General features: G+C 50.4%; 1 protein-coding gene across 1 annotated transcript; it reads right to left on the bottom strand.

Annotated features, from left to right (window-relative positions):
• Window positions 1-23,213: 23,213 nt before the first annotated feature.
• On the bottom strand, window positions 23,214-24,134 carry MIF (macrophage migration inhibitory factor). The gene is made up of 3 exons (XM_007975114.3): window positions 23,854-24,134; window positions 23,492-23,664; window positions 23,214-23,393 (listed from the first exon to the last, which is right to left on the bottom strand). Exons 1-3 carry the CDS (start codon window positions 23,959-23,961, stop codon window positions 23,327-23,329), a joined length of 348 nt encoding a protein of 115 aa, XP_007973305.1. The 5' UTR covers window positions 23,962-24,134; the 3' UTR covers window positions 23,214-23,326.

Raw genomic sequence — 24,134 nt, 5'->3', positions numbered from 1 at the left:
AATAAACTTGGCCTATTCTCCTAGTGACATTGCCCCTAGCAAGTGAGGTCCACACAACCCTGTGATGTTTTGTTTTTTTTGTTTTTTTGTTTTTTGTTTTGTTTTTTGTTTTTTTTGAGACGGAGTCTTGCTCTGTCACCCAGGCTGGAGCGCAGTGGCGCGATCTCTGCTCACCACAAGCTCCGCCTCCCAGGTTCATGCCATTCTCCTGCCTCAGCCTCCCAAGTAGCTGGGACTACAGGCGCCCGCTACCACGCCCGGCTAATTTTTTGTATTTTTAGTAGAGACGGGGTTTCACCATCTTAGCCAGGATAGTCTCGATCTCCTGACCTTGTGATCCGCCCACCTCGGCCCCCCAAAGTGTTAGGATTACAGGCGTGAGCCACCGCACCTGGCCAACCCTGTGATGTTAACGACTCCTCTCAAAGGATAAGCAACAGGTCACCCCATCCAAGTTTGGGGATGCCTAGGGCACATCCAACATTCGAACAGATAGTTCCCACCAGCTGTGATACAGGAGACCCTGACTATTACATTGGCCTCCCAGAGACCGAAAGGGCCAAAAAGCATAAGGGAAGGAGAGGGGCCATTTTAAGATGTTTTATGAAGGGATTTGCCACCACCTAAGCATCTCCACAGTGTAAAAGGGCAACACCATGAGGGTTCTTGCAGGGATAAGGAAGATGCCTACTATGGCAAGAGAAGGGCAAGGGGCACGCTTGACTTGTCTGAGCCTTTTCTTCTAAAAATCAATTTGAGGTTTGAGATGGGTTCACAAATGTATGCGGGGGAGGCATCTTCTGGGGGCTTCTGGGTTTTCTTCACTTTTTTTTTTTTAGAGACAGAGGCTCGCTATGTCACTCAGGCTGGAGTTCAGGGGTTCAGTCACAGCTCACTGCAGCCTTGAACGCCTAAGCTCATGGGATCTTCCCGCCTCAGCCTCTGTGTACCACCAATTAGCCGTGCCTGGCTAATTCTTTTATTTTTTGTAGAGACAAGGTCTCACCATGTTGCCCAGGCTGGTCTTAAACTCCTGATGTCAAGTGATCCTCCCCACTCTGTGTGAGCCACCATGCCCAGTCTCTTCACTCTTGAGTGATGGATCCAAGGGGTTACTTCGTGGAGTTTAAGAGAAGAATGAGTGGTTAGAAGTGTTAGGTAGGGCCCCATCCATACCAGGCTGAGCTGGTCCTGGGGGTACTCGGCCTTCCAGGTCCTGAGGCATACCCAGTCTCCTGGGTTGTACAGATGAAGTTTTACCCCAGAGGGGACCAGGAGGCTGGGGTTGCAGAGGTGGTTGACAACAGTAACCAATGACTCCAGATGAATAATATGAAATGCTTCATTACCCTTTCTATCTCCCCATCCGGGCAAGAGAAGGGGCTGGCCATGCCTGGATAAGGCCTTACGTATAACATTTCTTTTTTTTTGAGACTGGGTCATCCAGGCTGGAGTGCAGTGGTGTCATCATAGCTCACTGCAACCTTGACCTCCCTGGGTTCAAGCAGTGTTCCTCCTTCAGCTTCTCAAGTAGGTGAGATTACAAGTGCGTACCACCATGCCTGGTTATTATTATTATTTTTTAAATAGGGATGAAGTTTCACTATGTTGCTCAGGCTGGTCTCAAACCCCTGGGCTTAAGTGATCCTCTTCACAGGTACGCCTCTCACAGTTCTGGGAATACAGGTGTGAGTCACTACACCCAACCCCATATATTTCTTTCTTTCTTTTTTTTTTTTTTTTTTTTGTGATGGAGGCTTGCTCTGTCGCCCAGGCTGGAGTGCAGTGGCATGATCTCGGCTCACTGCAACCCCTGCCTCCCAGGTTCAAGCAATTATCATGCCTTAGCCTGCTGAGTAGCTGGGATTACAGGCGCATACCGTCACACCCAGCTAACTTTTTTGTATTTTTAGTAGAGATGGGGTTTCACCATGTTGGCCAGGCTGGTCTTGAACTCCTGACCTCAAGTGATCCACCTGCCTCAGCCTGCCAGAGTGCTGGGATTACAGGCATGAGCCACAGCGCCCAGCCCCATATAACATTTCAAAGGAGCTAAGACCCATTCTTCCTCTGAGTGCTACCCATACTTGGGCCAAGGCTATGGGTAACAGCTTTAACCAATTCTCTTGGGCCTCCTGGCATAACTTGGCTGGGATACCTTTGAGAGTTCTATGAGGGCCAGGCATGGTGGCTCAAGCCTGTAATCCCAGCACTTTGGGAGGCCGAGACGGGCGGATCACGAGGTCAGGAGATCGAGACCATCCTGGCCACCATGGTGAAACCCCGTCTCTACTAAAAATACAAAAAAATTAGCCAGGCGTGGTGGCGAGTGCCTGTAGTCCCAGCTACTCGGGAGGTTGAGACAGGAGAATGGTGTAAACCCGGGAGGCGGAGCTTGCAGCGAGCTGAGATCCAGCCATTGTGCTCCAGCCTGGGCGACAGAGCGAGACTCTGTCTCAAAAAATAAATAAATAAATAAAAAGGGGGTTCTATGAGACCTTTCAGTCTTTCCGAAGGAGTTTGGTCTCCAGGCTACATGCCACTTCCACTGTATGACCAAGGCCTGGGTAGTTTTTACCACTATGTTAGAAGTGAATGCAGGTCCATTAGCACTCTGGACTGACTCAGGGAGACTAAATCGAGGGATAAATTCCTTTAGTAAAGCTTTCATGGCTTCTGCCTTTTCAGTCCAGCATGGAAAAGCCTCTATCCAACCAGTAAAGGCATCAAGAAAGCACCAAGAGATATTTAAATCCTCTACAAGACATAGGTGTAACAGTGGAGTCAATTTGCTAGTCCTCCCCTCACATGGCTCCCCTGAATTGTACCACCTCGGCCAAGGGAGATATGGGAGGTCTGGTTTAAGCATTGTTTCTCTGACAATAGACACATTGGTCAGCCACTTTACCTATCATTTTCTTTGCTTTTTGGGGTCCTTATTATCCTGAGGAGCTAGGTGTGCATAGCCTCCTTGCCATAGTTTGAGAGATCATGCACAGGTTTTGTAATAGCCCAACTCAGATTTCTGGGCACCCAAATCCTGCCTCTCTTATTTAGGGCCCATCCCTCTGAGAGGGAACTCTGATGATCTCCCTCTCGTATGGCTTCCTGTAATTCCCCAGGGGAGTGTCTTGGTTTATTGGTTTATATTCATAAAGAGGTTCTGAAGGAAGCAGGGACTTTCCCTCCCTGTGCGTGCCAGGTTGCTTCCTTCATTATTTCAAAGTCCCCCGTTAGATGACCACTGCGATCTGTCTAGTCATTTCCACTGTGCAGTAGTGCTAATATGTATATTGCATATTTGATTTATTTGTTATTGGCATTTAGAAGTCCCCTTTCTTACCCGATTGCACCATGGGCATGGATCACAGCGAACACATATCTCAAGTCTGTACAAACAGTCAAAGCCTTGTCCTTTCTTAGTGCCAGGGCTCTGGTTAAGGCTATTATCTCAGTTTTTGGGGCTGAAGTTTGGGCAGGGAGGCTTTTGGCCTCTGTGGTTTTCCATAGGGAGAGAACCACATATCCTGCCCTTCTTCCGTCTCTTTCCATGAAGCTACGGCCATCTACAAACCCTATGTCTTCATTTCCTTCTTCAACCACATCTCTGCTACAGAGAACCTTGAAGGTCATTTCTACTAAATGCAAGGGGTTAATATTGGGAACCGAGACTTGCATTTTTCCCGGGCATAACCTCAAACTTTGGCTAAATTAACATTTATTGCTTGAGACACCTGTCTCAGTTATTTTTTGGTTAACACAATACAGATAAAGTAGGATCCCTATCTCATATCACACATAAAAATTAATACAGATGGACCAAAGACCTAAATATGGGGGGTGAATCAGTAGAAAATACAAGAGAATATCTCTATGACCTTGGGACAAGGGCTGAGTTTCTAAGCAAAACACAAAATGCTCAAATCATAGAGGAAAAGATTGATAGTCGCCTGTGTTACAATTTTAAATTTGAGATTCAAAAACACACCCTAGGAATTAGGGGTGGAAAACAAGCAAGCCACAGAGTAGGAGCAAATATTTGCAATTAATGCACTGAACTGGTATCCATAAAATTATAAAGAACTACCAGTCAATAAAAACCACAACCCAATAGAAAAACGGGCAAAAAATATAAACAGGCATCCTCAGAATATGAAAACAGAGTAGCCAATAATTACATAAAAAGAAGTCCAGCCGGGTGTGGTGGCTTATACCTGTAATCCCAGCACTTTGGGAGGCCGAGGTGTGCGGATCACAAGGTCAGGAGATCGAGACCATTCTGGCTAACAGGGTGAAACCCCTTCTCTACTGAAAGTACAAAAAAAATTAGCTGGTAGGCCGGGCGCGGTGGCTCAAGCCTGTAATCCCAGCACTTTGGGAGGCTGAGACGGGCGGATCACGAGGTCAGGAGATCGAGACCATCCTGGCTAACACGGTGAAACCCCATCTCTACTAAAAAATACAAAAAACTAGCCGGGCGAGGTGGTGGGCGCCTGTAGTCTCAGCTACTCGGGAGGCTGAGGCAGGAGAATGGCGTGAACCCGGGAGGCGGCGCTTGCAGTGAGCTGCGATCCGGCCACTGCACTCCAGCCTGGGCGACAGAGCCAGACTCCGTCTCAAAAAAAAAAAAAAAAAAATTAGCTGGGTGTGGTGGCGGGCGCCTGTAGTCCCAGCTACTCGGGAGGCTGAGGCAGGAGAATAGCGTGAACCTGAGAGGCGGAGCTTGCAGTGACCCGAGATTGAGCCACTGCACGACAGCCTGGGCTACAGAGCGAGACTCTGTCTCAAAAAAAAAAAAAGAAAAAAAAAAAAAGTTCAAACTTACTCAAAGTAGGGAAATGAAAATCAAAGTTATGATGAATATTACATTCCACACCCATCAGGTTGGCCCGCTCAAATTGTATGTTTAAGATGCTATATTTAATGTTATTACAATCAAATTATGTTCAAGTTATTTAATACGCTATTACAATCATTATAAGAGCAAATAATTGGCAACTCTCCAAACGCACATTACAAGAGGATGGAACAGGATATAAGAGTGGAAATTAGCGAATTAGGCCCATACATCTGCGTGGGAGGATCTCAGCGAATGGACGGGTGAAACGCCGGAAGGGCACACAAACCGAGCCCCGCCCCCGGGAACCCCGCCCCCCCCCCCCCCCCCCCACACACACACACGGAGCATGCTGGAGGCTGATAGGTTGGTTTGACCACGCCAGTCCGGCCCTCGCCTGGCCCCTTGGAGCCCCGGCCCCGCGTGGAGCATGCTGGGGAAGTACGAACTTACTTTCCTCGGCAGCCCCGCCTCACGGGGCTACCGGCTACCGGCTACCGGCTACCGGCAGCGGGCAACGGGCGCGCGCTGCTCCGTTAGAAGGCGGTGACCATCTGCCAGTGTGCCCAGGGCTTCTGAGGGCGCTGGATGGCTCCGTTGTGTCCGAGTGCCTCGGGAGCTGCAGGGAAGGGGCGGGAACACTACCCCGGACCCCATGGAGAGTGCAGAGGCGGAAAGGGAAGGGCCTAGGGACCTCAGATTGTTTTGAATCAAGGGCCGAAAGCTCGGATCGGAGGGAGGGAAGGAAATACTTTCGTGCCTTCAGAGAGAGTCTAGAGTCCCAGGCCGTGTCGGGTGGAAGGAACTGCTTAGCGCCCCAGAGGGAAGGAAGGAGAAGGGAAAAGGGTTGGACTCAGAAAAAGTGGAGGGGAAAGAAGGGAGATGGGAGAAATGGAGGGCAGAAGAGGCAACGTTACTTTGCCCTGTAAACCATAATGAGCCCATATGAGAAAGCAGAAAGGTGGGTGGGGAGTCGGGGGCTAGAAAGGAAAAGAAACAAAAGCTGTCTTGGTCTGAGTCAGGAGCCCAGCTCTTGGACAGGAAGGGACCTCAGAGATGGCTTTCACAGGTGGCTGTGACTGCAGCTCTTTCTGGTGCCTCAAGCTCCCTTTTAACTCCTGGGAGACTTTTACCTTCGGGAGAGATTTCCCTTCGGGTTAAGGAGGGGAAAGAGGGACAGTGACAAGGAATGCCAGGAGAAGGTGAGGGAGAGCACACATGAGTGTTAGGTTTTTGAAAAAAGACGAGGGTTAAAGACAGAGTTGACAACTCTACAACACAGGTTTATTAACACATCCTAGAGAGGTGGGGACCAACTTAATGCCAAAGCCCCACCAGCACTTACAGCCTGGAATCATTATAGGCCTGGATGAGGGATCTGGAATGGTACAACTTACCGCCCAAGAGGATGTTAATAAAAATACTTCTTAAACCTTTGTTGCAACAAGATGTGATAAAGAAGTCAGACGGTTGGGGAGGATGTTACAGCCCAAACCCCTGCAGAATGTTTCACTCTGACCAGGGTCTATGAAATGTTGGGAAGATTTACAAAATAATACAGCTTGGACTAACAGTGAGGGCCCAGCCTGGGGAGAGCTAGGCACTGATTTTAAGAGAAATCTATGTCTTTGGCTATGCCGGAAGCACTGCAATCTTGTTTCAAGAACTTCTGGTTGTGGTGGACTAAGTCTAAGACTGGGGGTCCAGAGAAGACCCCATCCTTAGTAACCCTTGTCAATAGGAAGACTTCTCATGGAATCTGCTCTTTGGGTTTGACCCTCTGTCTTGATGATCATGCCTCATTCATCCTTGTTAGGTTTTAAAGGAAAGGTGAGGGTTGAAGAAAGAGTTGGGAGCTTAACAGCAACACAGGTTTATTGCCAGCACAAACCTGTGGAGGGGGGACCAGCTTAGTCTCAGATCATGAGTCCCGCTTACAGACTGGGACAGTTACTGTAAGAAAGAGGAAAGCAACACAAAGGGTGGTTGGGCAGTCAACAAGGACAGGTTTATTTTAGAAAACAAACTTGAGAGGGGCTTCTGGATGAGTTAGCTCAGACTAACTTCTGTTACAGACTAAGAATATTTAAGGGTTTTGGAAGGGGGCTTATCGTAGGTTCTGAATGTTTCTGTGTGAGGGAAAGTTTATTGCGGGGTTGGAATGTCTCTGGTTGGAGGGGAGGCTGTCTTGGGGTTGGCATATTTCTGGTCAGAGAGGGGTTTATCTCAGGGTTGGAATGTTTCTGGTTATGCTGACATTAGCCATTAGGCTGATGTTTTGGGGCTGGATATAGGCGGCTTTTAATTAAGGGGGAACTTAGAATGGTGGTGTTTGTTCAAGATGGCAGTGCTCCTGCTCTGTCAGTTATAGGTCTGGACGGGGGGAGAACAGGCAGTATGGCTTGCTGCCCGGCAGGATGTTGAAGATGTTCCTTGGGCCCTTCGTCCAGGAGGATTTGATAGAGGTTTTCCTATAGTTAGGTGGTTAGGCAATATTTTTTTTACAGCCTGAACCCCCATGGAATGTTTTACTCCGACAAGGGTCTGTGAAATGTTGGGAAATGTCTATGGCCGTACTGTAAGGCTCTTGCATTGGTTCGAACCCCAAGAGCGCGCCAACAAACAGCACAAGGCAGTGTGGAGCAACACACTGTTTTAATGAGTGCCTGGGTGGAGACGGGCTGAGGCCTAAAATGGCATCAGCCCCAAGTGAGGATGGGGCAGGGGTTTTATAGTCTCCTGTAAACAGGAAGTGTCCCAGTCCGACGTAATGGCTACGTGGTACCCAGTTGACCTCTCTCTCGATCTTCAGGGGTACCTGTCTTCTGGCCAGCTCTCTTCCTGCTTCTGCTATCTTGCTGACACATGCTGCTAGCTAGCACAAGTGGTCTTGAGCCTTGGGACTGGGCCTGAGAAGGGAGGAGTTATTCATCCCCCCAAGCTTTCAGGTGCTGGGGAGAATCTTTCACATACCACCCTGAACACACCCAATCTCTTCTGATCTCAGAAGCTAAGCAGGGTCTGGCCTGGTTAGTACTTGGATGGGAAATGTTGGGAGGCTTACAAAATGGTGTAAGTTATCTTTGGATTTAAGCCTACGTCCCACAGGGAAGACCTTGTTGGTTTTCTCCCTACAGAACCTGCTGTGACATTAAGTGAACAGCTCCTGGGGGTGCATCACAATAGGGAAGTTATTGAGCTTCCAATGTTTTTGTGAAGCTGCTTTGTCAACTGTGAAATAACTATTGCCCTGCCCACTCCTGGGGTTGTTAGAGACCCAGTGAGATACTAAAAGCGTGTTTAAAGTGTGTAGGGTCTGCAAATGCAATAAAGTGTTGTCAGAAAACCCAACTCACGTGGCTTTGGGGGCCACTGGTGAGAGAAGAGACTGGAGGCAGCCTGCTGTGGCCAGAGCCTCCTGCTATTGTCAATTTCTCCTCACTGTCCCCTTTACCAGGAAGGCTGTGTCAGTTTGATCAGCTGCCAGTCTGTTTGCCCTCATTCTCCCTGGCCCTGCCCTGAGTCCAGGGACCTGGATTTGAAACCTTCATCTGTCACTTACTATCTGAGTGATGTTGGGCAAGTCATTTCAGTCCTTTCCTGTTTAAATAGAGCTAAGACAGCCTATGAATGAAACTGTATAAACCAAGGCATTTCTGGCTCCAGTAGGAGGCAGCTGCTCTGAGGGAGAAGCCCTGGTCAGGAATCTGTTACAGTTATTTTGTCACCAACTGGGATGGCCTTGGGACAAAGCACAGCAGCTGTCTTGACCTCATCAATAGCCTTGACCTCATCCCTCATGTCATGCTGTGTCATCTTCAACATCTGTCACTTCCATCAGCCTTAGCATTGGCTTTGGCCTCAGTTTCCTCATGTGCAACTTGAGGATGATGATTCTTATAGGAATCAATAAGCTTAGGATAAAGAAGCGATTGGGTCACATTATACCTTAAATGCATTAAGTGGTGTCTTCAGTTCCTAGAGATTAGCAGATTGCATGGCATGAGAACAGAGCCATAGAGAATGTTTGAGGTCCCATTAATAACTGATAAGAGGCTGATCAGTAAGCACTGGGAGGGGAGGATTGAGTGTTGAGTGAAGAGTTGGAGGGTGGAGGATTGAGTCTTGGGTGAAAGTTGGTGGGTAGAGGATTGAGTCTTGGGTGAAGAGTTGATAGGAAAACAAAGCTGAACAGAAAACCAGGGCATCATCAACACTGATGAGTAATTTTTTTTCTCTATAAAGTGATTATTTAGATTAAGAAAAGGAACGACAAATTTTGAAAAGCCGACAAACACCACAAACTCCGGGAAAAAAACATCCTGACATTTTTACTAAGTGACAGACACATCTGCGCCTTTAAAATACTCTGTCCCCCCCATATTTTTTGGCTGCAGACTCTGATCACATTTTTGTGTGACAGTGATTTTGTAATATTTTCGATGGAGGGAACAGAGAGATAATTCTGTCTCTCCTTTGGCAGTAGGCATGTCCCTGTCAGGTAGGAGCTCAGCAGGACTTTTCAAGCACCTGTCAAAACTCTGCTGATCAAAACAGAACATAACAATAACAAATAACGGCCAAAACCAGCTCGGATTAGGAATTATAATGCATTTGCATAAAATACTCCCACCAGGGCCATGACAGTTTACAAATGATCCCATGGCAATAACCCAGGAATTACCTTACATGGTTCCAGCAACTTCCTGTTACTTTTCCAGAAAGTTTATGAATAAGCTGCCCCTTATTTAGCATATAATTAACAGTGGAAATAAATATAGCTAGCCAGTGATCCTGGAGTGCTACTCTGTCTATGGAGTAGCCATTTTGCTGTACAGTGTTGATTTAATAAACTTACTTTGCTTCCGTTTTGTCTGTTAGCTCACTCTTGAATTCTTTCCTGAGCAAAGCCAAAAACCCTCCAGGCTGAGTCCCTATATGGGGATTCGCCTGCGTCAGCCAGAAGTAATTTATGCACAAAGATAACTATAGCAATTTTTAGTAGATACAGAAGTGACGTCAAAGCCCAGAAATCCATCCCACTTAAACACACACAAAATGATCCCCAATTTTACCTTCTCCCTTAGCCATATCCAAAATAGCCACAGTCATTCCAACAGGACAGATGCATGAGCGAGAATATGAACTGAAAAGAGAGAGTGGGCCTCAACCAACTTGTAAAAATGGCTTCTACATATTTTCCAAAAGCACATGACAAAAGCATTGATAGGGCTGCTCCCAAGGCAAAGAGGACCCCTGAGGGTTAAGCTTCATGTTGTCTGTGAAGCCACCTCTGCTCTGAATAATTGCAGCTCCACCCGTTGCAGCTTGCTCTTCCCCCCAACACGTCCCACCTCACCCCACTCTCAACACATACAGTGGGGAGGCTCTGAGATTTGTACCCACCCCCTAAAAGAATCCTCCTCTGGGCGGGATGAGATTCTCTGGCCCTTAGCAGGGCTCCAGCCTGCCCTGTCCTATGCCACACATGCACGGGCAGTCAAAGCTGAACTTTGAACCACAGGTGCACTTCTTGAAAGGGGGCAGAGTGGGAGGCAGAAAAAACAGGTTGGATCCTATACATGCCTTTGGGAACCCTGAATGAACTCTCGGGGTTCCGCGTCTGGTCACCTTTACACTGCCTTCTAAGACTGTTGGGAGGAGCTATTGAACACTCTTACATAAGACGTCCGCAAGCATAAAAACATGGCAGCAGGGGAGGGGAAACGAGAGAACAAGAGTAGAAGAATTGGAATAAAAGACTGTAGCTTGGAAGGGAGGGCAGTGTGGAGGGGTACCCAGATCGGGCCATCCTCACTGTCCCCCTGTTGCCGTGCCAGAGGCTGGCCCTGCCAGGAAAGCCTCATACCTTATCTCAGTTTCCCCTTTAAAGCAGGGCTGCTAATTCCTACCTCACAGGGTGGTCCTCATGAGGACAACATGAGGTAACATCTGAGGAAATTGCTTGGGAAAGTGTAAAAGGCCACTTACACAGAAACCCCTCATGACCCATTTGGCCAAAGTGGGGATGTGGACTCAGAGGCCCTGGACCCAGGCCTGGGTCCTGCCTTGCCTGTTTGGGGAAATGGCCCTGGCCTTTACTCAACACTGACCCTGCCTTAGGAGGAAGAGTCCTGCCCAAGCCAACCTCCCACGCCCTGACCGAAGCAGGTGCGGTCAGAGAGTCCTGGCTTAGGAGTCAGAGGGACTGAGCTCAACGTATGGGTACCCTAGAACCTGCGCCTGGAGAACTGAGTTGCTGATGCAGCCAGGTCCCTGCTGCTGGGGTAGCCCAGCCTACCCCTCCAAGGGCCTTCAGGGAAGAGAACCTGCTGAGGCTGGGGGTACCAGGAGAAGGGTCCCCCAAGGTTGGAACTTGCATGCAGGAGGATGCTCAGCAGGGGCTGCAACGGGGGCTTTGGGAGCCCACCAGGCAGGGATCAGCAAGGAGTCTGACTCAGCAAGGGACTGCAAAGCCAAAGTCTCACTTCAGTCTCTAGGCCCAGGGATCAGGCTCACCAACTCCCTGCAGAGGCCCCAGCAGCAGGGGGCCGCAGGCTCACAGCATGGACAGTGGGTGATATCTGTTGTAAGCTCTCCTCTTCCCTCTCCCGCTCCCCATGGCCTCCACTATCAGAACATATTCTGCCTGTTGCAATATGGACAGAGTGGGTCCTTAAAAAAAATTACTTAAAATGATAGTTCAGGGTTCATTTCCAGAAGAAAAAATAGGTGTAAGGGGTTCTGGGACAGGCCTGTGGAAATCGGGAGTGATACCGAGGCTGACTGTAGCGTTGGGGATAAAAAGGAGGAGTCCCAGAGTGGGGTGGGGACCACATAGGACACCACTTCTTTAGGGCCCAGAAGGAGGCAGGAAGTCTGATATCAGCAGGCAGTTGGGAGTTCCTAGGGGTCTGGGTTGGTGGAGAGAGACCTTCACAAGTTGGGCAGGCTGCTCTGCTTCACCCCAGATTAGAGGGCACCACAGGATACCCACATGGCAAAGTGGCCAAATCCCAAGGGAAGGCCCGGGGAGCTGAGTTGAAACTGCCCCCTGCTCCTGAACTCAGGGGTCAGCGATATTGCTGCTACTTGCTAAGCCCAGTTGCCCCTGTGTTATCCACTCCCCGCTGGAGACCTGGGGCAGCATAGATTCCCCCCACCTAGGACTTGGAATGAGTCATCATTCAATGCTATTTGATTCCACGGGTAGCTTGGACCCCAGACTACAAATTATTTTACTACTCTTCCTACTTTCCCATCCTAAATTAGGTCCAACCTCAAAGTTCAAATTGGAGTCAGAGGTTCTGCAAATATATAAAATGCCAGATACCTAGATAAAAAGTCAACCTTAGAAATGTCTTTCATAAATTTCCTAGGGTCAAATTCAAGTCAAAAAATTAAGTTCCCTTGTCCTTTTAGGTTAAAGTCCAAAGGAAAAAAAAAAAAAAAAAAAAAAAGTCTTAAGGTCAAAGGATTCAAGCCCAAAGCATTCAAAGAGAGCCCAGGGGCCCATCAGAGCCCAGTGGTGTTCACCTCCTCTCCAAGGCTCTGTGCTTACCCAGTGAGCAAAGTGGCCCGTGGGCACGGGAGGGCTGGGTGTCTCCTGGAAAGTGAGATCCTTCTCTCCACATCTCAGCATTTTCACTGGCCTGCCATGTGCTCCAGTTTTAAAAGACTCAGGGTTACTAGGAATGAGCAGATGAGGATAGCCTCAGCTTCCTGCTCGCCAACCACAGGGAAGTCCTTAGAGCAGCGTGCAGGCCATGAGATGTCTCCAGGATCCCGGACCCCGCCCCATGTAGTCCTCTGTTCCTGCTACCTTAGTACTCCAGCAGGAATGCCCTGGCAGCTGATGGAAAGAGAGTAGACAGGGAAGACAAACCCTAGACCCCACGGCATAGCTGACCAGGTGGAGGGTTAGCATTAGCCCTGGCGACCCCGCTATGGTGGAGCAGGAAGCAACTTCTACTGTCCTCCTCCCTGAGCATCTCTGTACAAGCAGTCATCACCCGCCTGGGTCTTATTTATAACACCACCTTCCTTTTCATATGTGTGAAATCTCTTCATTTCCATTTCTCTCTGTGTGCCCATTGCATGGGTGTCTTCGGCCCTAAGAGATCCCACCCCAGTCAGTGGAGCGCAGCCCGGCAGGTTGCTGAGCTGAGCACCAGGGAGCAGTGGTTATGTCCCACTGGCTCTCAGGACACTAGCTGTCCTCCACTGGGGATGTTCCCAGCCCTAACTAAGCAGCACAGTTTCTGCAGCACAGTTGTCAGCAGCTAGGGACAGATGTCCACAGCTGTGCTTCCTCACGCGACTGCTGGCTCGTATCCCCAGCATGGCTCAGCTGGGGTCCTGGTAGTTGTGCTGGCTGCTGGCCGTCTTCACACAGAGGGCTAGTCATTTGTGTTCAACCCCAGTGCCTTCCCTCCTTTTACTTTCTCTTTGCTTTCCGGCCCATATATTTACTTTTTCTGACATATTCCTCTAGATTTTGTCACTTGGGGGTCTCCCCTGGCAACGGAAAGCAAAACCAGGCAATCCCAGGTTTGCCACAAGAATTGCTGTTGAAACAGTCCCACGGCTGCACCCAAGAGATGGCGGCCGTGGCCATCAGCCTCCCTGCTGTCAGCCCCTCTCTCCTGACTGGCTGTGCTCTCCTCAGGGAGGACTCCACTGAACCCTCCTTGCCACCTAATCCCTACATTTAAAAAATGCATTCCCTGGCCGGGCGCGGTGGCTCAAGCCTGTAATCCCAGCACTTTGGGAGGCCGAGACGGGCGGATCACGAGGTCAGGAGATCGAGACCATCCTGGCTAACACGGTGAAACCCCGTCTCTACTAAAAACACAAAAAACTAGCCGGGCGTGGTGGTGGTCGCCTGTAGTCCCAGCTACTCGGGAGGCTGAGGCAGGAGAATGGCGTAAACCCGGGAGGCGGAGCTTGCAGTGAGCTGAGATCCGGCCACTGCACTCCAGCCCGGGCGACAGAGCGAGACTCCGTCTCAAAAAAAAAAAAAAAAAAAAAAAATGCATTCCCTTAGGACCTGAGCAACCCTAGGCACCCACCCACAGTAACTGCACTTTCCCCAAGTGTACCCAAAATATTCTCAATGTTTGATGCTGATCTTCTGTCCTTTAATTTGTCCAAATTCCCTACAGCCTCTGAGGGCTGCCCTGGCTCATGGAATGGCTTCTGGTTCTTACAGAGTCACTGTCTGCAGCATTGAATGGCCACCCCTCAAGAGTGTTCTGGGTTACCTGGTTCCCTGGTGGTGACCCTGTCTGTTCCCAACGTCTACCCTCCCCTCACATCAGGGAGCTTTCCTGTCCCCTACATTGGTCTGGCCCACTCCAGGGTCCCATGATCCCTCATCTCTGCCCAACCTGCCTCCTGACACCACTGCTTCCCTTCTAAGGGTAAGACTGTGGTGTGTGTTTCAAACTATTCCAGTTCCTTCTGGATCTCCTAAGTAAACCCAATTCCCTGGGACAGGCGGTTCTCAACAAAAGCCATTTGGATGGCCCTTGCTAACTTTAGATGTGTATTGATTTCATTGTTTCTCTATCTCAACCCAAGAAAACAGCATATTCTCTGAAGGGCTCTGATGCCCTTTAATGCTGTTGTCCATTAACAAACTCTTGCCTTTCTGTGGGCAAAGCCACGACTTTAGTCTCCCAACTCCTGGGTCAAAATGTATGTAATAGCTGGGCACGGTGGCTCATACCTGTGATCCCTGTAATATTCTGGGGTGCCAAGGAGGGAGGATCACTTGAGGCCAGCCTGGGGAACCTAGTGAGATCCCGTCTCTACAAAAATAAAAATATAATTAGCTGGGCATGGTAGTACAAAACTGTAGTCTCAGTCACTCAAGAAGCTGAGGCGGGAAGATGACTTCAGCCCAGGAGTTCAAGGTTACTGTGAGCTTGATTGCACCACTGCATTGTAGCATGGGCAACAGAGTGAGACCCTGTCTCCAAAAAGAAAAAACAAATAAAAACAAAATGTACATAAGGCACAAATCCACAGCAAAGCTGAGCCGCACAAGGGGACGAACTCAGCAGGCCTAGGGATGTGCTTTGTGGGTTCAGGAGGGACCCTCCCCAGTCCCTGTTCTGGCAGGAGGCTTCGGGGGCAGCTCATCTGGCACAACTCCACTGTGGCTGGTACAACAGTCATACCAGGGTACACCGGCCCCTTGCTGCCTTCGCAGTTGGAAGTGGTGACCTCGGACCTGGCTGAGAACACAGGAAAGGCAGCAAGCCTGGGCCTGCCCTCCTCCATTCATGCCTCAGAGGTTCTGTAGCCTCCTCTGCACCGTCTCTGTTTGGATTAATAGGAGGACCGTGCAGTAGTCAGAGAACATGGCTCTGAGCCGTGACCGTCCCCAGAGCACTGTCCTGAGTTGCCAAGGTCATACCCCCACATGGACCTTATTTATATCAGCAAGGTGGAACCTCCAGCCTGGGCCACTAGTTAAAAGCCAACCCTAAGACCATAAGGATCAGCTCGTGGCTCCAAAGCACTGTGGGGAACTGCCAAGGCCAGAAGCCAGCGTGGTCCCCGTGAAGCCCCGGTGCACACACCAGGCATCCCAAAGCCTCAGACTTTTATGTGGTTACTTGAGGACTCAAAGCTCAAAGCCTCTGCTGGATTTAAGGGGGCTTAAATAGAACACGCCTTTCTTCCCATTCCAATCCTGGGGCCTCTGCCACAGTTGTGAGGGTCACAGCACTTGCCAGAAGACAGGGAGCACACGGCAAAGCAGGGCCCCAAAAGGCCGAGCTAGACGGGGGGCGCTAAGGGGGTGCTTGTTTAGGGACATAAGCACCTCATGGGGAAACAAGGAGGTGAGGAGGATAAGGCTCCCAATCCCAGGAGAAACAGTGGTGGGAAGCTCAGGGAGGCTGGGGGTGGGCTGGGGAAGAGGCCAACAAAGTGGGAACAGCCCTCCGTATGGGCCAGTGACTGGCAAGGTCTTAGAGGGATGGGGCAGTTGGGCAGTGCCTCTGCATGGCACGGTACCCAACCGTCGGCCTGGTGGTGGTGCTCTTCACTTCCTCTTCACTCCCTTCTACTGTGCATGTTAACTTTTGTATCAGGGAATATGAGATATGGAAAAATGCATAAGGTTTAATAAATATACACAGACACTTGAAAGAACAGAAAAATACTGCAGCACCCCGTCACCTCCCAAATGCCCCTGGTAGGTGGGACTGCTGTCCTGACTGTGATAGAAACCATTTTCCTGGCTTTCTTCATAATTTTCCGACCTACACATCATCCTCTGAACAATACAATTTGGGGCTTCTTGTTTTCAAACTTCATATAAATGGAACTGCATTATATGTATCTTGTGGCTTTTGTTCAGTGTGTTTGAGATTTGTCTGTGGTGATATTTGTACCTATGGCTTGTTCGTTTCACTGCTGTTGAATAATTCCGTGAATGAACAAGCATAATTTATCTATTCAATTCTTGATGGACATTGGGTTGCTTCCGGATACAAGTTTCTCCAGGATAGATATACCGAGGAGTGGGACTGTGGGCACGTTAGTTACAGCCAATGGGGTTGGTAGTGGTGTGTCATGGTGGTTCTTATTTCCCTGATTTCTACTGAGGATGAACAAGTTTTCCATTGGATATTCTGTTTTGTGAAGTGGCTTCTAAAGTCCTTTGCTCATTTTTTTAAATAGGGTTTCCTAATAATGCAATGTTGAGGTAGGAGATCAGCAGAACTTGTTTTCCAAGCACTGGTCAAGACCTTGGTCATGACCCCGCTGATCAAAACAGAATCTGGTCAGAACAGGATGCAGTGAAGAAATCAGCTGAAACCAAGATGGCGACAAAAGTGACCTCTGGTTGCCCTCACTGCTCATTATATGCTAGTGATTATGCATGCTAAAAGACATTCCCACCAGCAGCATGACAGTTTACACATGCCATGGCAATACGCAAAAGTTATCTTATGTGGTTTAAAAGGGGGAGGAACCCTCAGGTCCAGGAACTCCGGATCCCTTTTCTAGAAAATTCATGAAAAACCTGCCCCTTATTTAACATATAATTAAGAAGTAGCTATACATATAGAGAGCTGGTAGTCCAGGAGTGCTGCTCTGCCTGTGGGGTAGCCCTCTAAATCCCATCCATCTGTATGGATGCTCTATGAAACCCACTTTTCTGTACTCTGGTGCTCTAATAAACTTGCTTTGCTTTCACTTTTTTCTGTTGGGTCACAAATTATTTCCTGTGCAAAGCCAAGAACGCTCTCAGGCTGAGCCCCAGTTGGGGGGCTCACTTGCATTAAGACCAGTTGCAGAAACTGTACCATGTCTTTTATTCTTACGGTGTCTTACTAACAGTGTGTCAATCTTTCCTTATTGTATGTACTCATTTTATCTTACTTAAATCATAAAGATGATATTCTTCTACATCATCTTTTAAGATCTTTGTGGCCTTTTCTTTATGGCTCTAATCTATGTATAATTGACTTTTGTGTGGGAGTTAAATAGGAGTCCAGTTTGATCTTTCTTCTTACATGGTAGCCAGCTGCCCAGTACCCCTAGTTGAATGAGTTCTTCTTTTCACATGAATTTCAATGCTCCCCCAGTATGATATCGTGTCCATGTGTGTGGAGAGGTCTGTTTCTGGATTACTCTTTTTTCCATTGGTCTGTTGTCTGCTATGTTCTGATTCCACTTTGCCTTAATTGTGTAACTTGATAATGTGTCTTGATATTGAGAAAGCAAGTCCTCACATCTTGCCTCCTTCAAGAAAATGTTTTGACTCTTCTTGGTCATTTAGAGTCTCATATAAATGTTAGAATTAGGTTGTCAATTTCCACAGAAAAACCTGTTGGAATTTCGATTGGGACTGTGCTGAATCATCAACCAGACAGAACTGTTACCAGCACAATATTGCCTCCAGTACAGACATGCCAAGACCACCTCGGTTGGTAGGGGAGACCCTAATCCAGTGGCCGCTACAGGAATTAAAGACACACACACAGAGAAACATAGAGGTGTGAAGTGGGAAATCAGGGGTCTCACAGCCTTCAGAGCCGAGAGCCCTGAACAGAGATTTACCCATATATTTATTAACAGCAAGCCAGTCATTAATTAGCATTGTTTCTATAGATATTGGATTAACTAAAAGTATCCCTTACGGGAAATGAAGGAATGGGCCTTACGGGAAATGAAGGAATGGGCCGAAATAAAGGGATGGGTTGGGCCAGTTATCTGCAGCAGGAGCATGTCCTTAAGGCACAGATCGCACATGCTATTGTTTGTGGTTTAAGAACGCCTTTAAGCAGTTTTCTGCCCTGGGTGGGCCAGGTGTTCCTTGCCCTCATTCCGGTAAACCCATAACCTTCCAGCATGGGCGTTATGACCATCATGAACATGTCACAGTGTGCTGCAGAGATTTTGTTTATGGCCAGTTTTGGGGCCAGTTTATGGACAGATTTTGGGGGGCCTGTTCTCATTGCAGAGACATGGTCAGTCTCTTCATTTATTTAGTTCCCCAATAACTTTTAGGGTGTTAGTTTTCTCTGTAGAGGTTCTCTGTAGAGTCTTGGATTTGTTTCTAGGTACAGGAAACTTTTTTAAAAATATTTTATATAGACCAGGGTCTCACTATGTTGCTCAGGCTGGTCTTGAACTCCTGGCCTTGGCGTCGCAAAGTGCTGGGATTACAGACGTGAGCTACTGCACCCAGCCAGGAAATTTCTATTGCTCCCCTACAACCCCCACATCTTCTCCATCTGCATGAAATCATATTCTCTGTATGCTATCTGTAAAGTCATATCTTATTCTGAGAAATGTCCATTTCTGCATTAATACTCATCGCATGTATTCTAAACATACTTTGTCTTGTTTGTCTTGTATATAGGTTATTGTAGTTACTTGACCTGGCCGAAATGTTAAATGTGTATAAGTTCTTGTCCTTCATGTCTTCTTCTGGCTTTTTATTCACTAATAGTCATCAGCATCCTTACTGTCAATTAAGAGATGCTCCTTCTCAATATTTTGATATGATAGTACAAGGATTCTAAAGGAGGAACCTTCTTTTTTAGCAACTGTGTTTTTTGTTTTGGTTGGCAATTCACTAAGGACTCATCCCATCATGTTATGAGGGAGACATTCTTGGAAGCGTGGCTACTTTTCAGATTCTTCTCGGCACATAGCTGTCACTCATGCTTTGCTGTGAGATGGGGTGCCCTACAGATGGATGGGGTTTACAGGCTTAGGGTTACTCATGTCTTTTTATAAGACATTATTGCTTTGTTTGTTTCTTCTTCAGAAAACAAATTCTAGAGAGCTGGGGTTAATCTGTTCCGCAGTCTGAATGTGTTACCGAAACACCAGGGGTTTCATCTAGGTCCCATTGCTTGCTGCACAGCCAATCACTGCCGGGAAGAAGGGCTTTATTTGGGTGCTGCAGTCAAGGAGAATGGGAGATAAGTCTTGAATCCATCTCCCTGACCAACTAAAATTGGAGGATTATATAACAGTGGAAGGGATGTAGCTATGTTTGGGAAGGAATTAGGAAGGGGTAAGAAAGCAACCATGATGACCAAGAGATCCAGCATCTCCTTGTCTGGATGCAGTGATCTGGTGAATTTGAGAGAGGATTACCTTGTGGAGGAAGGCAACAGGAGGGAGCCTTCTCTCTGGAGCCCCTTGGCATGCTTTGAATTTGACCTCTGTAAATCTATTACCTATTAAACTGAGAAGAGAGCTAGGTAGGCAAGAAGCCAAGTCACTGGGGCGGGGGGGACGACATGGGGGATGAAGCTTCTCATTTGTAGCCTTTCAATTCAGTGCTCTATCTGGCTGTTTTGAAAGCTAAACTGTGAGTTGAGACCCCATGGTCACCAGATGACGCCTGAGGTTCCAGGACTGAAGAGACAGAGTCAGTTTCTGAAACTGACAATCTCTGTCTCTTTTACATGGGCTTCAAACACAGAAATGAAGTGGCTTGGCCTCACTCACCAGGAGGGGAAATCTGGGCAATTGGCTGGTGGGTTGACACTGTCCCTCACATTGTCCTGGAAATTACTCAGGGAGGCCCAGGCCTGGAGAGCTAAGACTTGGCTTTCACTGCTCAGCCTGGAAAGGAACTGAGATGGCCGAAGAGGGCTTTATAGAAACATAGTGTCAGTGGCCCAGAAATCCTGGAAATATCCCAAGTTCCAGGGATCAGCTGATCTCTGTGTGTGTCTCCTGCACAGAGAGAGCTCCACCTAATTCTGTGGTCTTTGGGCTAGTGGCCCCAGGGGCCCCTCACTCAGTACTTGTCCAGGTAACTGAAAAACCACTCTGATATGAGGGTTGGCCCTGTATTCATCTTCTCTACTGCTTTAGAGGCTGTAGGGTTGTCTCATTGCCTGCCCTGCCGGTTCCTGTGAGTGGTAGAGCCAGCCCTTCAGTGTGGGGCTGGTGGGGAAGCAGTTCCCAGTGAATGCATTTTAGTTGCATCCCAGCAGGATACCGCTCCAGCTTGCCTTGCTGCACAGACTGGCCTCACTGGCCTCCTAGCACTTCCCGGCTCCATTTGGAGACTTCTAAGTAGATACCTGACCACACTTCCTCATTGTCTCTGTCCCTGCCTCCCTATCCACTGCCATCAAGGCTGGCACATCAGGAACAATAGTGCCCTCTGAGGAAGGGGTAAGGGCGAGATTTCACAATTTATCAAGACCTGAGTGCAGGCACAGGCCACCTGCTCTCTCCTCCCCTCCCAAGGCGTTCCTTGGATTAATCGTGCCTCTGAGGATGTGAGATGTCCCTGTCATGCCTACATGATTGAGTATGTGGGAAGGACTTCTGATGAATCCCTTCATTTCACAGATGGGGAAAACTGAGGCCCGGAGAAGGAGCAGAGTGGGGGCTTGATCCTGATCTTGCTGGAATCAAGCTCCCAGAAGGGAGTGGGGTATGAATGGAGGCTGGCAGTGAGGGGTGGTGGGGAGGGAGTCTCTGCAACGAAGCTGTTACCGGAGGGGATGAGGTGGGAGACGTGCAGGGTGGGAAGTCTTGGGGAAAGCCTACATTGCTGGACTCTCCAGAATGGACAAGTACCGAGGGGGCCCCTGGGGCCACAAGCCCAACAGATGACAGAACTGGGTGGAGCTACGTGCAGGAGACACACCCAGAAAGGGAAACCTCGGCTAACAGGACCTGGGCTGAAGCAAAAGGGCCTGTGGGCGTTGACCAGGTGGCCTCAGGGAGGGTATCCCGGAAGAAAGGTGTGTGAACCTACAAAATGAGGTTCAAAGCCTGCCAGGCTGTCCATCCGTTGCAAACAGTGGCCCTGAGGAGAGTGAGGGTCACCCTGTAGGCCAGCAGTCTTTCTCAGCAGATGACATGGTACCACCAGAGTGATGGAGAACAGGCAGCATGATGGGCCCCACACCTGTCTGTCCTGTACCTCGAGGTTTGTGGTGTTATGTGGAAAAGCATTTCCAAGGCTGACCCTGCAGGTTCTGGGGCAGTCAAACGGGGGTTTGAGGAAGGGGCCCACCACCTGGCGGACAGTGGAGCCTGTGCTTTGGAGGAAATGGAGCTGGCCATGGGATGGGGGTCGACGGGGGCAGGTATGGCTTGAAGGTAGGATGTAGCAGCTGCCCTCCCCAGCAGGCAGGCCGGTTGTTAGTCCCAGGGGACTTAGGAACACTTTCAGCAGGGCGAGTGGATAGGCCCCCGACCCACAGACACCCGCTTTGTTCCTGCAGAGTCCACCTTGTGGATGCCCCCAGGGGGCCACAGAACCTCAGACACTCATCTGTTTTTAGAGGGCGGCTCTCCCATCAACCCTCCTGCCCTCACACAGCAGGTGCCAGGGCCCTTGTAGGGGGCATGGCATTGAGTGTACGGCCACACCCTGGATCCTGGGGTCAGTGTCCTCATCTGTGAAATGAGGGAGTTGAATTAGATGCTCAGGGAGCCCTGCGGCCCTGCTCTCCCCATCCGTGGCACAGCTGAGAGTGAAGACCGCTGAGCTGGGGTGGGGGCCGGGGGCCAGCCAGGGCTTGGTGGGGTGTGGGACCCCAGGCAGAAAGAGCTTATTGTGGGGGGAACTGGGGGTCCTGGGCAAAGCTCTGCCTCAGGCCTTGGGAAGCTGGGGCTGGGGGCACCCAGGAGCTGAGGGGATGTGACAAAGGCCAGGGCCAATGAGGGTGCCTGTTACACCGCAGGTACTCGGATCCAAGAAGGACTCTTCAAGCCTGAAAGCCAGGCTGAGAGGAGTGGGACCTTCGGCTACAGCTGGAGCCATGCCATGCCCCCCATGCCTCCCCCAGCCGGGAGGCAGACAAGGGGTTCCACCGCCCTCTCACTGAGTTAACGAGACTGAAGTGACACTGGGGACCTCAGCTGGCAGGAAGTAAGCTAAGGAGGGCCTTGCTTTAGAGACCTTTATGGAAGGGGTACCCCACCCCAAGATGGGTGCCACCCTTCCAGGCTCCCTGGAGCTTCTATTCTCCTTCCTCTTTCTAATCTTCACCCCACCCAGCCCCACTGCTCTTCTGGAAGGAGAGCTTGCTGTCCGGTGCTGGGCGGGATGACGGAGTGAACACGGGACTGGGGAGGAGACGTGGCTGGAGAGTAAGAGAAGCAGAGGAGTCACACTCCACTCACCTCGACCTCCCAAAGTGCCGGGATCACAGGCGTGTGCCACCGCGCCCAAACATAACTGAAGGCTTTACAGACATGTCTGTGGCACCACAGAACACGAACTGTCCCAGTGGAAACCCCACGCACAATTTCCTCAGGGAACTGTTGTGGCGGGGGCTTGGGTGGCTGAAGGGAGCAGAACCCAGGCGTAGGGTTCAGGGGTGGACGGAGCGGTATAACCAAGAACTCCGCACCTCCCCCGCCCACCCGCCTGAAAACTCTGCTGAAGTCACCTAACAAAGCAGCAGATGGCAGTGAGTGGCTCTGGGTGGGATCTTTCTGTCTTCTGGCTATCCTCTGCCCATCCAGAAAGCTGGGGGAGGTGGGGCTGAGAGAAAGGTCTAGGCCTAGAAGACCTGGGACTCTCAACTCCAACTCCTCCTCCCCCTCTTCCGTAGTGGGCTCACCTCAAGCACCCCACGTGGTGGCCCTAGGAAGAACAGCACCTTAGATCCCGAGTCTGCAGCCCAGGGCAGGGTGCCAACTTCTCCTCATCCCTTCATAGACCACAGAATGGAAAGACACTGGGGCTTCTCTGTTGGGAGCGTAGGAGGGAAAGACTGGACAAAAGGGCTCGCGAACAGGCTCCAAGGGGAGCAACCCCGCCCTGATCCCCGCCCCCAACACCGTTCCCGGCCTCGCTCCCCAATGTCCCGGCTCTGTACGAATTCCTCCCGCAAGCCAAGGAACACCGAGGCACTCCTGGTCTCTAAACCGTTTTATTTCTCCAGAAGGTTGGGGTGGGCGAGCCTAGAACACTGCGTGCGGCGGGCTCCCGGGTCCAGCCAGCGCAGACCGCGTGGGGCCCGGCGGCTCTTACGCGAAGGTGGAGTTGTTCCAGCCCACGTTGGCCGCGTTCATGTCGTAATAGTTGATGTAGACCCTGCGCGGGGAGGAGGCTGGACTCAGCGGGCGGCTCAGTCACCGGCCTGGCCGCGCGCCGCCGCCCCTCCCCCGCGCCTCCCCCGCGCCTCCGCGTACCTGTCTGGGCTGATGCGCAGGCGCTCGGCCAGCAGGCCGCACAGCAGCTTGCTGTAGGAGCGGTTCTGCGCGCCGCCGATCTTTCCAATGCTGTGCAGGCTGCAGAGCGCGCAAGGCTCGCTGGAGCCTCCGAAGGCCATGAGCTGGTCCGGGACCACGTGCACCGCGATGTACTGCAAGAAGGGGCGCGGTCAGCCCGCCCCAGCGACCTCGCCAAGCCCCAAGCGTCCACTTCGGGCCCGAGCCACCGTCCTCCCCCCGCTCCGTCCCCCCAGCTCCGTTCGGGAGTCGCCTCCCCGGCTCCCAGCGCGGGACCCCCTCGTCCGGCCGGCACCCCCTCTTCCTGTCCCCTCCCGGCAAACCTGGGGGGGCTTGCCGGTGGCCTGCGCCAGCTGCTGGGTGAGCTCGGAGAGGAACCCGTCCGGCACTGAGGCGCGGGGCACGTTGGTGTTTACGATGAACATCGGCATGATGGCAGAAGAACCCAGACACCCGCGCAGAAGCACAAACGCACGCGCCGCGGCCGCCGCTGAGCTACGTGCCTGACTTCTCGGACACTACTGCGGCCCCGCCTTTTGTGACGCCACCGCCGGCGCCAGGCCCCGTCCCCGCGAGGCTGCGGCTCCGCCTCCAGTGGGGACGT

The sequence above is a fragment of the Chlorocebus sabaeus genome, chromosome 19 (assembly GCF_047675955.1).
Source record: "Chlorocebus sabaeus isolate Y175 chromosome 19, mChlSab1.0.hap1, whole genome shotgun sequence".
NCBI classification, from domain to species: Eukaryota; Metazoa; Chordata; class Mammalia; order Primates; family Cercopithecidae; genus Chlorocebus; species Chlorocebus sabaeus.
This window is presented reverse-complemented; position numbering and strand designations above follow the sequence as displayed.